The sequence below is a fragment of the Dromiciops gliroides genome, chromosome 3 (genome assembly GCF_019393635.1).
Source record: "Dromiciops gliroides isolate mDroGli1 chromosome 3, mDroGli1.pri, whole genome shotgun sequence".
NCBI lineage: Eukaryota > Metazoa > Chordata > Mammalia > Microbiotheria > Microbiotheriidae > Dromiciops > Dromiciops gliroides.
Window position 1 is genome coordinate 550,708,923 of NC_057863.1, and position 15,910 is coordinate 550,724,832.

The 15,910-nt window shown below is 39.2% G+C and overlaps 1 protein-coding gene across 1 annotated transcript in view; it reads right to left on the reverse strand.

Moving 5' to 3' along the window:
* Window positions 1–15,910, reverse strand: part of ALG8 (ALG8 alpha-1,3-glucosyltransferase) — a 54,238-nt gene that overhangs the window by 27,325 nt on the left and 11,003 nt on the right. The window contains exons 4-7 of the mRNA XM_043993260.1: window positions 11,505–11,614; window positions 5,567–5,634; window positions 4,091–4,217; window positions 992–1,095 (exon numbers count right to left, since the gene is read on the reverse strand). Coding sequence (XP_043849195.1) covers window positions 992–1,095; window positions 4,091–4,217; window positions 5,567–5,634; window positions 11,505–11,614 — 409 coding nt within the window. The remainder of the gene's footprint in view (window positions 1–991; window positions 1,096–4,090; window positions 4,218–5,566; window positions 5,635–11,504; window positions 11,615–15,910) is intronic.

Here is a 15,910-nt window from a genome sequence, read left to right on the forward strand (position 1 = left end):
TTCCCCTTTACTCTAAATTGACATATCAAGTTTTAAAAAAACAGTAGAAATTACCAACCCAAAGACCTATTCTCAACATGCTGCTATAGAAAGAATGAACATAGACCCCAGAGTTAGGAGATCCAGGTTCAAAATTCCAGTTCTGGAAAGTGATTGGACCTCAATAACTTGAGTTTTTCTCATTTATAAAATGGGAATCAAAATATTTCCTTGTACTTGTCCAGTATAACTATAAGGAAAATGTGAGATATTACTGTCACTATGATAGTGGGCAGAAATGACATTAACATCTGGATCCTCCTCATTAAATTTGAGTTGAGAGGTCCTAGTTGGATTTCCTATTTGTGAAGCTGTTTTTGCACGTATGCCAATGTTCTGTGAGAGCAATGGATAGAGTCAGAGAACTACATTTTATTCCCAGCTCTGCTACCTCCCCTGTGGGCCCCTTGATCTTGAGGCTCTTCATCTGTCCAATTAAGGAACTGGACTAAATCACTGAGATGTGAGTAATTTAGAAAACCACAAATTAGCAATGTCTATGTTGTACTGCATTCTGTTTATTTTTTGAAATATTTCTCAATGTAATAAGCATTTGTATAACACCTACCATATGCAAGGCAGCATGTTAAGCACTTTGTAAATATTATCTCATGTGATCCTCACAACAACCCTGCAAGGTAGGTGCTGTTAGGATCCTCATTTCACAGTTGAGGAAACTGAGGCACACAGCAGCAACTTTCTCAAGGTCACACAGCTAGGAAGTGTCTGAGGTCAAATTTGAACTCAGGTCTTCTTGAATTCAAGCCCAGTAGTCACCTAGATGATCTCAAAGATCTCTTTTCAGCTATCTACACTATGATCCTAAGCAAACATTTCATAGAATGATGTACTTAGAAAGACTTTACCCTAATATGTGTAATGTACAGTCATATATCAATATCTTTATACAGATTTATGTGTAGTTTAAAAACAAGATAGGGAAGATACTTACCAAGGCTATAAAAGGACCCAAAGAAAGGGCAGAAACAGAGCAAACAATGAAACCCAGGGCAATCAGTCGGAGAAAACTGAAACTGCTCCACCTGACAGATCCATCTACAGAAAAGAAACATGATCATTAACAGAGGAAAAAAGATGCCATAAAACATCATGTACTGAATGCTGAAATCTACATTGAGATTATCTATGTGCTCATCTTGTCTCCTCTACTAGCCTAAGAGCTTCTTGCAGGTGAGGCCATGTCTTATTCATCTTTGTCAGAGGAGACACTTAAACATCTTCATGAAACTTTCCCCAGTATCTCATTTGAATAATGACATTTCTCAGTCAGTCAATAAGCATCTATTATGGGTCTACCACATGCCAGGGTCTGTGCTAAGTGTGGAGAATACAAAGGAAGACAAACAATAGTCCCTGATCTCATGGAGTCGACAGTTTAATGGGGGAGACAACATGCAAACAATTATGAACAAACAGATATACACAGGATAAACTGGAGATAATCAACAGAAAGAGATCACCAGCACTGAGGGGGATCAGAAGAGGCACCTCATAGAAGGTAGGAAGCCAAGGAAGCCGGGAGGCAGAGATGAGGAAGGAGAACATTCCAGGCATGGTAGATAAACAACACAAATATCCACTTGGGAGATGGGGTCTTGTGGGAGGCACAGAAGGTGCCTGGTGTCACCACATTGTATCGTACTTGGGGTAGGAGTGAGGTTTAAGATGACTAGAAAGGCCAGGCTGTGCAGGGCTTTGAATGTCAAATAGAGGATTTCATATTCGATTCTGGAGGTTTTAGAGAGCCACTGGAGTTTGTTTAATAGAAGAGTGAGTGCCATGGTCAGACCTGAGCTTTTGGAAAACCAATGTGGCAACTGAAAGGAGGAAAGACTGGAGTAGGGAGAGACTTGAGGCAAAACCAAAAAAAAAACTGAGTCTACTGCGGTAATCCCAGATGTGAGGTGATGAGAGCCTACACCAGGGTGGTGGCAGTGTTCGAGAATGAGAGGAGGCATCTATAGGAGACATTTCAAAGATAAAACTCATAGGGCTTGACAACAGATTGGTTATGGGGGAGTGACAACTGAATTTCAAGCTTCTATGAGTAGGAGGATGGTGGTGTCCTTAACAGGAACAAGGAAGTTTGGAAGGGGGAAAGATCATGTGTTATGTTTATTTGAGAAGCCTATGGGAAATCCAGTCTGAAATGTCCAATAGTCACTAGGAAAGATGAAAGTCTGGAGGAGAGCAGGGAGGTCAAGGCTAGATAAGTAGATTTGAGAGTTACCAGCATAGAGATGATAACTGAAACCACAAGAACAAATGAGTTTACCAAGTGAAACAGAAGTGGAAGAGAAGAGGGACAAGGACCTCCCACTGAAGAGCTATATTCTACATTTTTATAATACAATTATCACATGGCATCACATAATTTGGAACTGGAAAGGACCTTTGAAATCATCTAGTCCAACCTCTTCTTTTTACAGATAAGGAAACTGAAGCCCAGAGAAGTTAAGTGACTTGAATAGGGTCACAAAAGTTATAAGCCACATAGATGGGATGATTATGGTAATGGTGATGATGAGAATATTTGTTTAGTATTTTAAGGCTGGCAAAGTGCTCTGCAAATATTGTTACATTTGATCCTCACAACAACCCTGTGAAATACATGGTATTATTATTATTCCCATTTTACAGATGAGAAAACCAAGGCTGAGAGATGTTAAGTGGCTTGTTCAGAGCCATACAGCTACATAAATGTCAGGATCTAAATTCAGGTCGTCTTGATTCCAGGTGCAGTTTTGTATCTGCTCTTCCATCTAGTTGCTGGGATCTGCCTGAGGATCTCTGACTACAAATCTAGTATGTAATTTTTTTTATCATTTTGCTATCTGAGCTTTATCCCCATAAGAGACTAAATTCCATGAGGAAAAGCCTTAAATTTTATCTCAATTTTACAAATTATTATTATTATTAATAATAATAATAACTGGAAGTTTTCATCTTTATTATGCAGTGATGCAAGACTTACAAAGTTGTTTGTCCTTCATTCTCTTTTTTTTAATTTAATTTTTTTGTTACATTTTAAGTTCCAAACTGTCTTCCTCCCTCCTGACCCCACACTAGAGAGGGCCACCATTTCAGAGATAGAGAGAGAGAGAGAGAACAAACTATGTAAAATCTGGAAGTGGATAATATCTTCCTTCACAGGTTCTTTGTAGTTGATTTGAGTATTTATAATACTCAGAATTAACTCATTCAGTTATTCTTTGAACCATATTGCTGTTACCATACAAAACATTCCCTTGGTTCTGTACATTTCACTCTTTATTATTTCATGTAAGTCTCTCCATGTTTTCCTAAAAATCAACATCATTCCTTACACTTGCCTCAATTTTGTACTTCCTTTAGTACACTTAATAAGCGAGGATTTGATATTTATTGTTGTCAAAATGAAGCACAGCCTAATGGAGAGAGCACTGATGAAACAACCAGAGGACTGCCAGGCCTGGACCTGCTACTTAAAAACAGTAATGATGATGAAGATGACAGTAGCTCATTCGAAACTTTTCTCACCAAATTGAGAATTCATTAAGTGTTTACTATGGGCCAGGCACTGTTCTAAGCTCTGAGGATATACAAGTACAGTATTGTTATCTCCATTTTACAGATGAAGAAACTGAGACTCAGGGGGTTGATATGCCTACATACAGTTAACAGTTCAAGCTCAAGACTTATGAATCTTACAGAATAATTACCATTCATGTCAACATGGACATATCGCTTCTATCTCTGAGGACCTTAGTTTCCTCATCTACAAAACAAGGGACACAAGCTACATCATCTAATATGCCATCCAGTTCCAAAATTCCATTATTTTCCCCCTATGACTGCATTCCGGCTCTCACAATATGGAGGCAACAGAAGGAAGAAAGAGTGGCTGAAAAGGGCAAAGAGTAGGTTGAGTTACAGATGGGGAGATTAAGTTCCATCTGCAGGTAGAGTCTAATCCCCAGGCCTTTAGTCAGAGAAGTCAGTGAGACAAAAACCAACCAAACCAAACAGTGTTCATGGCTCTGAAACTTGCCTGGTTTATTTGCAGTGAAACAGTAAGATCTCAGCAAATAGATGCCATAAGCTGGGGCCACATAAAGGTAGATGTGCTTAAAATGCAGGAGAACGGTGAAGAGGAATGCTCCTTCCAAATACCTTTTCTGGGAGATTTAAAAGAGAAAAGTCACCTGAATGTGTGCAGTCGTGGCCAGCGCAGGGTGATTTTAGCTAGTTTTGGGCACTGAATTGAGAATGTGCAGATTAAGAGTAATACCCTCTCAGTAGCTCAGGGACTCCAATGCCCCCCTCACTCCCTCTCTATGGCTGTAGAATGTCTAGAAGAGTTTACTCTGGATTGCATATCATTGTGGTGTGAGACCATCCCGGTGGCCAGGGCACCCAAATAACTCAGCCCACAGAGGTCCTGGCTGCAGGGGAACAGAAAGGCCCAGGGTGAGGTCACACATAACATGGTATTATTAAGCACCCATCACATTCTTTCTTTTCATCCCTCCTGTTCTAAATACCACCTGGCTGGGACCTCTGCCCCTCCATGCCTGGGCTTGCCAACCCTACCCTCTGCTCCGAGTACTCCTGAATGGATTTTCCATTTTCTTCCTTTGTCTGAAATGCCCCATCCTCTATGGAGTCTTTCCTTAGACAGAAATCAACTTTCTTCATTTCTCCCACACCACTGTGTACCTTGTTCATGTCCTCACCAGGTTATGTTTTCTATAAGAGCTGGGCAGAGGTCACATTTCATCTCCGAGGCTATAAATTCTATCAGGGCAAACATGACACGATGTTTGCCTAGCACATGGCATTGATTCAGAGGCAGAGAACATTACTAGATAATCCCTGAAGACCAAGGACTAAACTGGTACTTTGCTATGTTGGGAGTGATCTGAAGCTACTCCCCCTACCCCCCCTTTAAAAAAGTTGATGATTTCTAAGAAAGAGATGAGTTAATAGCCCTGGAACTCATCAGAATTGTAACATGGACAATTAGATTTCTCATTTACTCTCACTTTCCTGCCAATTTGACCAAAATAAGCTGGAGAAGTATGACAGAGAAGAAATTGGGAAGCTTCCAGTTCTCTCTTCACTAATTTTATGATTTAGATTCATAACCTTGTTTTAGAGCCAAACCTCCATACGTGTAAGAAGAATAATTTCTAGGGGCCTTGGATAACAAATCACTAAGGGTTTGGTTTCTTCCAGTGTTCAACATCCCCTGAAGATCCCACACCCAAATAGTGGAATACTGATGATCATGATCAGGACCTGTCAAGCCATGAAAACCCTTGGTAGCTCAAGTTCTTCTTCTCAAAAGCGAGGAGTTGGTGTCAATCTGGACACTGGGAGGGATGGCCATCAAGAGCTTTGCAAACTTGCTTGAATCCACTGACTAAATTTATTGAGCATCCTCCTTACTGGAGCCTCTTAAAATTAAAAAATACTTGTTTATTTAAAAAAGAAAAATCCATTTCCATGTCCATTTTGTGGTTACCTGAAATAATCGGGCAACTGAAAGCAGCATTAATCCAAATAAAAAACCGTTGTACTGAAAATGAATATCTGGATTTTGAGTCAAGGAAAATGCATGGGAGATCCTGAATTCAAAATGAACTGTGCTATCATGCCCAAACTTAGGGAGAGGAATATGAACAATAATTACAAATGCTTTTTAAGATGATCTTAAACAGAAAACTATTACTTACCATTAGGCTAAGAGCAAAACTTGACTTTGAGTCCTGGCTGACTAATGTGTCTCTTATCATAGAGATGGAAGAGGAAAAAGTACTAGATTTGGACCAAAGTTCAAATCCTTACTCTTTTCTTTATAGACAGAAAAAACAAAACAAAACAAAAACAGTCTGACCTTGGGAAGGTCACTTAACCTAAAATGAAAGGGTTGGACTAGATGATGATTTCTAAGGTCCTTTCCCATCTCGATAATAATTAAATAACCTATTTCACAGAGTTATAGTAGAGATGATGCTCTGTCAACTGTACATACTATATGAATGTGAGCTAAGATTGACTCTACTTTCTGAATCTCCTTGAATTAGGGTCAATTCTCTGATAAACTCCTTAGATTTCAGTTAGGAGAAGAAAAAACAGAGTTCCGATTTTGACTTTCTTAAATTCTGTATCATATCTGACTTATCAAAGTCAAAAAGTATTTTCTGATTAATAAGAAGCCTTTAATATACACATTTAGGCTCATTCAGATTTAAACTCTGAATATATGGCCTTTTCAGATGCTTATTTAATTTCTATCATCATCCCTGCCCCTCCCCCACTGCCATATGGTCCCCAAGCTTACTGTTCCTTCTAACTTCTATATTTTCATTGGTTTGATCATTCTATTTGCCATTCAGTTTTGAGACTACAGGGTGGCCCACTATTGAAGCCTTATGGTATAATAGAAAGAACTGGACTTGAGGTAGGAAGTTTAAATTACCTTCTACCCCAGGTAATACAGCTCTTAAATGGCAATTAACCTCTTCTTAGACTGATCACTCCCTAGGGTAAATCACTTAGCTCTTCTCTTTCCCCAGTGCTAACCTAATAATGATAATGCATGGGGACCAGGATGTCTAAGCAGTTGCTCTCCTGGGAAATACACAGAAGGCAGGAGGGACACACTGAACACAATTTCCCACTTTTTATCAATGGTATTGTGGAAATTTATTTTGATTTTGCTTATAATAAGGCCTATAATTGCCCTGATTCTGTCCTTCTGTACCTTCCTGATAGGATCTTCTAAAGTTATTCTGATTTTGTTGATAATAAGGCCTGTAATTGCCTTGGTTGTTTCCTCTTTGGAAAAAATTTCTCTGATTATTCCTATTGCCCATAAAAAAATCATTAAGGCTTTCACACATTACCTGTCTCAATTCATATTTTCTGGTTCTACACTCTCTCAACAAGTGTTCTTGCTTTCCACAATACTGACACACTTCAGGGGTCTTATACTGATTTTTAAATGTTTGACCTGAAAGTACAGGTGCTAGGATGTTTCTGCTTTTAGGCTTTGCAGCATCCTGCATAGGAGGCTTTTGCTGACCTGCTTTTAAAGACTGGTCAACATTTTTTTGTGAATTCAGGTCATTTTTAGTAGAGGGAGCTCTGGCATCCCTCTTAATACATGGCTCACTATGGGTACAATTCTTTTTCTCTCTCCAGAGTTGTATAAGAAAATACCATGCTAGAATATTAGTAATGGAGAGGAAAAAAATTAAAATCGCTAGAGCTATTACTATATTAGCATAATAAGGGTCAAAATTAGTCAAAATGTCCTCAGTAATATTAACCATGGGCTCAGTGGGGAAAATAGACTCACTCATCCCATCATTCCAAAAATTCTTTATAGTACGGATGAGGAAAAGTCCTGTAAGGCCATAAGAAAATACTGAGCTAATCATGCTTTTAAAGTGAGACAATATGTTGTCCCAGAATACCCTAACAAAAAGAGGCAAGAGGTAAAACAAATATTCAATCATGGTTCCCTATAAATGCTAAGGCTTTCCTCTGCTAGCAAAAAAAACTGATAAGGCTTAAGAGGCTTTCAAAAAAAAAAATTAAGGGAAGCAGTTGGGTGGAAAGAAAAATTTCTTTAAAAAAAAATTTCCTAATGGCCCTTTAATTTTTATTTATTTTTTAAAAAGGTTTACCAGGTTAGTAGGTTAGAAACTCCTAGCTGGCTTGCCATTAAATATGTAAAAAAAAATTTATAATTAGCTAATCTAACCTGGAAAAATTATATAATTGGATTTATGAAAAACTTTTAACTTTATGAAAAATTATAATTGGGCCATAAGTCCTGCCACGGTCGCCATTAAATTGTGAAATATTTTTGATGACTAGCCTAATTTGGGGGGACTAATTTGATTGGGGTACTAATTCTGGGACTGTTGGCTAACTGGCTATCTGACTTTTAACTTAATGTGGGCTGTTTATAAAGTTCCACCACACTGCTCCACTCCCAAAATTGATAAGCAAAAGATTAAGAAGCCTCTTAACTAAATAATCCAAGCAGAGTTTATTTATGAGATACTATTTAAAATTAAGAATACAGGGAAATAAAATGTACGACCTGTCTGCATTGCGGTGTGTCTCTTTCCCACCTGCTGAGCCTCAAACTTCTCCCCTTAATCTTCACTTTCTCCAACGTGTACCCTATGCTGACTGCTTCTGTGCTCTCCACTGTCTCCTGGTCAGTCTGTCTGTCTGCTCCGTCAGTCTGCCCTCTGCCACCTTTGCCGCCCCTCTAATCTTGTCTGCCGGCCTTTCCTCCTTGCTCCTAGTCCTGCGTTACAGTTCATCTCATCCCCCCTTCTAATCTAACTCCCAGGTCTATATATACCTTTTCTTCTCTCCACTCAAATCTCGGGGCTTCCTGCACCCCCCCAGACCAAGCTAATCTGTCAGTCAGGGCTCTGGCTGGGGCGGGGGGTGGGGTGCGCTCCAGCTTCATGTGCCACAGCACAGGCTATGCCAGAGCCCAGCATCTCTCAGATACTTCCGCTCAGGTCAGATGGAGCTGGGAGCTTCCCTGCCCCAGCTGTCTGACCTGGTGGTCTTGTACAGCCCATGGGGCTTTTTGGCTCAGCTGAAGCTGAGGGGGAGGGGCACCAGCACCTCCCACACAGAAGAGAACCTGAGGGCCTAAGGCTTTCTAATCTCAGCCTAAAGGTAGGGTGCCCAAATCAAAATAAATTTCCACAGTATTAACAACTAAGCCTTCATTAAGTCTGTGGAAGTTAACTTGAAAGGCTAAACCAGGTAGAACACAAGCTCTAGCAAGTCTGGAAAACCTTCAAGATGGTACCAGAAACAGAATGGCTTTACTCTCTTTTCTGAGGAGTAACCTATGTAAACACAGAAAAGCTCCTAATCAAAGAAGGATCAGTCATAGCAACTTATGAAGACCTTCTTCCGCTATGGCGTGCTTCAGTCATTTTTTCAGTCATGTCTGAATCTTTGTGACTCCATTTGGGGTTTTCTTGGCAAATATACAATAGAGTAGTTTGCCATTTCCTTCTCTAGCTCATTTTATAGATGAGGAACTGAGGCAAAAAGGGTTAAGAGAGTTGCCCAGGGTCACACAGCTAGTGTCTGAGGCCGGATTTGAATTTAGGAAGATGAATCTTGCTGAAAGAGTGGAGGGAGTTGCAAACTGCATTAATAGAAGGAAGATTCAACACTGATTAAATCATGGAGCCTTTAAGTATGAAACTGAGATATGAGAGAAGCATATAGACTAATCCTACCAACACAGAGTAAACAAAATTCAGATCAAAATGACTGCATTCACAGGAAAGCAAAAATGCTACTCACACTAACAAGACCAATGATTTTGTATAAAGAGAGCCGGACCTAGAGACAGAAGGGACATGGTTTGGATGCTGCCTCTTAACACTTAGTAGCTGTGTAACCATGGGTAAGTCATTTAATTCATCTGTGCTTCAATTTCCTCATCTGCCAAGTGAGGATAGCAATACTTAAACAATCTATTTCACAGGGTTGGTGCTATAGAAGTGTCATCTATTTAGCAATATGGCACAGTGGAGGTAGCACAGGATATGTAATCAGAGGCCCTTTGTTTTCTCCTGATGCTGCCACTCAATCCCTATGCACACCACTGAACAAACCTCTCCAAGCCTCAGTTCTCTTTTCTGGACAATGAGTGCACTGGGTTCTATGATCTCTAAAGTCCCTTCCAGTTCTAGATCCGATCCATGACACAACTAGAGTTATGCATTAGGATGTTGAAATTTTACTTGCTATGGACTCTGGCCTCTCCCCACATTCTTTAAATGGCTCATGTTTCTATCTTACTTTAATGTTGATGCTAAAAGCTTCCTTCATAATTCAGGTAGGGAGCTCAGATAATACTGTCCTCATTTTTTGGCTGAGTTGCCAATGGCCAACCAGTCAGTAAGTATCACAGCTGGGCAGGATCTGAGGTTTCCTCTACTTAAGGCCAGTACTCTGGCCTTAAACCTAATGTAAGGGGCCAGTGAAGCAGGGCCACAATACTCCTAATGCTACCTTGTAATTCTCCTCATCGTCCAACCTCTCTGTGTCCTTATAATTTGTCCTAACAGAGAAGGGAAGTTTGTGTATACCTCTGCTCCAACAAGACAGCATAGAATTAAAACTCCACTTTTACTCTGTCACCATTGTAATGATTGGAATGATGCCACCTGCTGGAGACTTACTGTAGGAAAGCTTGACCATGAGAAGAAGGCATCTGAGGGCAAGCCATGTGGCTTTTCTTTGGCGTCAGGAAGTTTGCTTGTGGGAGGAAGAAGGAGTGAGGCTGGCTCTCTCTTGCTTTTTTGTCAGGCCTCTAGTGGAGAGTGGAGCTAAAAAATGTGCTATCCCTTTGAGAGATAGATGAATCTAGGCCTTTCTCTCTCCACCAAATTCTTATTCTCATTAATAAATGCTTAAAAGTCTAAACTCTTGCTAAAGTTTCTAAATTATTGGCGACCAGTCATTAGATATTTTAGACAGACTAGCTAGAATTTTAGCTCCTTACATCAACGTAGGGTAGTGCAGTGAGAACACCAGCAGGCCTAGGAATTTGAGAGTAGTAATAATGGCTTACAATGAGATAGCTACACTTTCCTCATGACAGCCCTGAAAAGCAAGTAAAACAAGTATTCATTATCTTTGTGTAGGGGACAAATCTAAGGCAATTTGCCCAGGGTCACATAGCTACTAAGTGGGAGTTCAACTCAAATCAACTGAAATCAAATGCAGTGCTCTTCCAGCCATAAGCCAACAATAAAACAACTTATTAACCTAATACTTACATAGTACTTAAGTTTGCAAAGCATTTTACATGTGTTATCTCATTTGATCCTCATGACAATCCTGGGAGGTAGGTGCTATTTATCTCCATTTTACAGATGAGAAAACTGAGGTTCAGAGTGGTTTTTAAATAGCTTGCCCAGAGTCACACACCTCCAAGTCTAGCACTCTATTCACTGTGCCCCCATAGAGCAGAAGTTTTTAGCTTTGGACCTCCTCAGCCCACTCGATGGTGGAAGGAAGAAAACATGTTTGCTAGATTTACGTTAGATTTGGTAATAAACATCATGAATAATTACTACATTTCTGGTGATGAGAGAAAACTAAAACTTCCCAATTCTACTAAACCTTTTTTTTTTGGGCGGGGATATGGGGGTTAAGTGACTTGCAGAGGGTCACACAGCTAGTAAGTGTCAAGTGTCTGAGGCCGGATTTGAGCTCAGGTCCTCCTGAATCCAGGTCTGGTGCTTTATCCACTGCGCCACCTAGCTGCCCCCTCTACTAAATCTTAATATGCTAACTGAAAAAACTCAAATTTCACCATCATCATCAACAGACTATTAATCTTATGCCTAGTGTGTACAGATGATAAGAAATAATATACAAAATTAAAAGGATATGGTCCACAATTAGCAATCCAAAATTCCACAGAAGTAAGACTGAAAGAATAAATGCTGGCTTCTCTGTATGTTCTTTCCCAGCTTTTTTCCCCTCTATGCATTTGCAGCACCTACAGGAAAATATTTGAAAGGAATAAGGCAGAAATATCAATGACTTCATTATTATAAAAACAGATTGCTACTTTAGAATTTACAAGGTCATAGAATTTTTTTTTTTTTTTGGTGAGGCAATTAGGGTTAAGTGACTTGCCTAGGGTCACACAGCTAGTAAGTGTTAAGTGTCTGAGGCCGGATTTGAACTCAGGTACTCCTGACTCCAGGGCCGGTGCTCTATCCACTGCACTACCTAGCTGCCCCCAAGGTCATAGAATTTTAAAATTGGAAGGAAAAACAAATAACGACAACTCATATTTCTGAAGAGCTTTTGAGGTTTACTTCCGCTCAATAATCCTGTGTTGACAGAACAAACATTACCCTATTTTACAGATCAGGAACTGAGTGATTTGCCCAAGGAAATAAAACCTGAAAATGTCTGAGTCCTGACTCTTAAGTCTAGGGCTCTTTGCATTATACCACACTAAATCTCAGAGATTTTCCAATCTGACCTCTATCCAAATCACAAATCCTGAAAAAGAAGACAACCAACCTTTAATTAATTTACATATAAATACTTTTATGGAAACATAAATGCTTAAGAGGTAGCCTGGCATAATGGAAGGATCACTGGAAATGGAGTCAAATAATCAAAGAATCTAAGAGCAATAAGGGATTTTAGAGGTCCAACCTAATTTTTTAGGATCAAGAATTATTTCTATAACCCAACAAGAAATTATCCCACTTTTGCTTGAAGACTTCCAATGAGGGGAAATTCACTTGCTTTGGAGGTGGTCCATTTTGATTTTAGATAGGTTTCATTTCTAGAAACTTTTTCTTTATATTAAACCTGAACCCTCTTTGCAATTTGCTCCTTTAAATACTTCATTTTTTTTTTTTTTGCGGGGCAATGAAGGTTAAGTGACTTGCCCACGGTCACACAGCTAGAACATGTCAAGTGTCTGAGGCTGGATTTGAACTCAGGTCCTCCTGAATTCAGGGCCGGTGCTCTATCCACTGCACCACCTAGCTGCCCCTCCTTTAAACACTTCAGATAGCTATGTACCCTCTAAGCCTTCAAGTTAAGTCTCTCTAGTTTTTTTGGCCAATTCCAAGAACCGATATCAAGCTTATTGGTTTGAAATTGATAGACTCAACTCTCTTCCTTGGATATTTGTTCTTCTCAGTCTCCCATTCTCCATGATTTTTCAGAGATGAGCTATACTATGACCTTTGAAAGATCACTTGACAGAAGTTCTATAATCATAATCATCAGTTCTTTCAGTACCCTGGGATTCAGTTCATATTTAGGTAGAGAAATGAGAAGCAAATTAAGACATGACAAGTTACTTCTTTTCTCCATCTTGTGTTAAGGCCCATGCCTGAACAGTTGTCAAATCCCTTTTATGACCTCCTCCGTTGCCCAGTAGAGTTTTTTAAAAAAATGCTTTTCTATAATACCATCTAGTCTATATATCTCCATTTAATCCATATACATAATAAGACTATATAAAATGTTTTACTAAGATATTCTACTCTATATCTACAGTATTCCATTGATCTAGCACTTTGGTTAATTATCCCCAAAAGAATATGAGATAGGGCAGCTAGATGGCGCAGTGGATAGAGCACCGGCCCTGGAGTCAGGAGTACCTGAGTTCGGATCCGGCCTCAGACACTTAACACTTACTGGCTGTGTGACCCTGGGCAAGTCACTTAACCCCAATTGCCTAACCAAAAAAAAAAAACCAACCAAACAAAAAAAAATAAAAACAAACAAAAGAATATGAGATTCATTTAGCTTGACTGGCTCTTGATAAAGCTACACCAGCTTTTAGTGACCGCTGATTCCTCAGTTTCTAAGTGCTCTTAATGTATTCTACTAGGAAAAAGCCAAGCTCTGACACCAAGGAAGAAAAAAGAAAAAGTGCCACCATCCCTTCTTTGCACAATTTGTGGGGACTCTGAGTATGAAATACTGAATGTACCATATGACTGTATCTTCCGGCTCTTAAGCTAAGATACGATGCTTGAATGAGGCATTAGATAGTTTTGTCTAACTGCTTTCTTTTGTATTCTTTCTTATAGAGTATGGCTCTCTGGGGAGGGGAGAGAATGAGGGATAGATTTGGAAATGAAGGTAATGTAAAAATGAAACACAGCAATAAAAGATTTAAAAAGTCAAACACATCTATAATTTGTAGAGTCCACCCTTTATTCTTCTTTTGAGAAATGGGACACTCACCCTTCTTAAATCCTGTAGCACGTATCCCATTTTCAAAACCTTTTAGCAATTACCGGCTGGCTCAGCAATCCCACTTAAGTGGATTTTTTCAATGCTCTACCATGTAGTTTGTTTAGGCCTAATACAGAGAAGGCAGCATTCTGATGGGTTTTCACTACCTGATGACCATTTATTTTTTTGTGGGGCAATGAGGGTTAAGTGACTTGCCCAGGGTCACATAGCTAGTGTCAAGTGTTTGAAGCCGGATTTGTACTCAGGTCCTCCTGAATCCAGAGCCAGTGCTTTATCCACTAAGCCACCTACCCACCATTTTTGTTCTGTTCTTTCTAGACTAAGGAGCAGTATCCTTGGAAGAGAAGACAGAGACAAAATAATGAGAATTGGGTAGTTTAGCTTTCTTACCATTTTGTATAACCTATCATCTACCTAAAGCAGTGATCCTATCCTTTCTTTGCTCTTTCTCTTACCTTTAATAGAAATAACAAAACCAAAAACCCCTACTGGTGGACTTGTCAACAGCTTCTGCTTTTTCTGTGGTTTAGCATTCATAATACAGTTCTTACAGGACCGTGATGTTACTTGTATTCATTCTTTGTTGCTTCCCTTTACACCCATCTTTTCTACAAATATTTTTAAAATCTGAGTTTGTCGATGGATCCCTTGCATATCCACATTGGTTTCCTTAGAAATTTCGTTCCTTTCTCTCCTCAATGGAGTAATTTCTGCTTGTGAATTCAGAATTTCAATCCTGAGAGAGCTTCCTATTCCCCTTGAATCAACTTCTTATGCAAAATATTAGGCCAGAGATGTCAAACATATGACCCATAAGCAGCATGTGATGTACAATACTCCTATGTGTAACCCATATCATATTAAAAGGGAATGGGGGTAGGGAGAATAAATAAATAATAAAATACAAATAATATTAACATATGGTTTTCTAAGCCAATAGACACCCTGCAGGGAACTCAATGTATGGTTTAGTGGTCTCTGAATATATTTGGGTTTGATACTATTGTATTAGACCATTAAACCTTCCTATTTTTCCTTTGAACCCTTGGAAATCTCTTCTCTCCAAATATAGGATGCACATTAGACTATACATAACTTTCCACTCCTCCTCTATCATGGAATCTATGATGGTGCAGTCACTTGCTTCCAGAATTCCTACTTCAAAAGCCAGTTTCTCCTTGTTAGTGCAGGATAGGCCTTATTCATTTCTCTATCTTTTCAAGGGTAAAATTATTCTCAAGGCAAGTCACAAATTTATAAGTAGCTCTGCTCTTTGGTGATACTTTGGAGAGTTTAAAAAAGATATATGGATAGCTGAATCCTGGGACCTGGATTCAAATGTCAGGTCTGCTACTTTCTACTTGTATGATCTATAGCAAATCATTCTTTTCATTAGGCTTCAATTTACGGATTTGTAAAATGAACTAGATGATTTCTGATGTCTCTAAGAAATAAATCCTATTATCTGTGAACTACATCTTTAAAAATAACCCTTCCATTTCTTTACTATCTGGACACTTGGAGTCTCAAAGGTGATTAGAAAAGATGACCTAACATCATAATTAGTCAGTAATGGAGCCTGAAAAAGACCTCAGAAACAGCTCTATTTTACTTTCTAAGCCATGCTGCTTCTAATGAATATCTTCATTTTAAACCTTTTTATTTTTAAACTAACCATAAGATTCTAAGAATTTGGAGGGCACAGTATGTTACATATCTTTTTTTTTTTTTTTGCAGGCAACGGGGGTTAAGTGACTTGCCCAGAGTCACACAGCTAGTAAGAGTCAAATGTCTGAGGTCAGATTTGAACTCAGGTACTCCTGAATCCAGGGCCGGTGCTTAACCACTGCACCATCTAGCTGCCCCTGTTTGATATATTTTTAAAAGTGAAAATGTGGAAAAACAGGCTATTGTGGCCTACTTTATGGTTATACTGACCAAATTAAGAACAGGACATACTGTCAACTCTCAGATTATCTGAATAATATCCAAACCACTTATACTTGAAAGTAGAATGGATTTTTCTATTTGTATGTCCTCGAAACTTACATGTTTC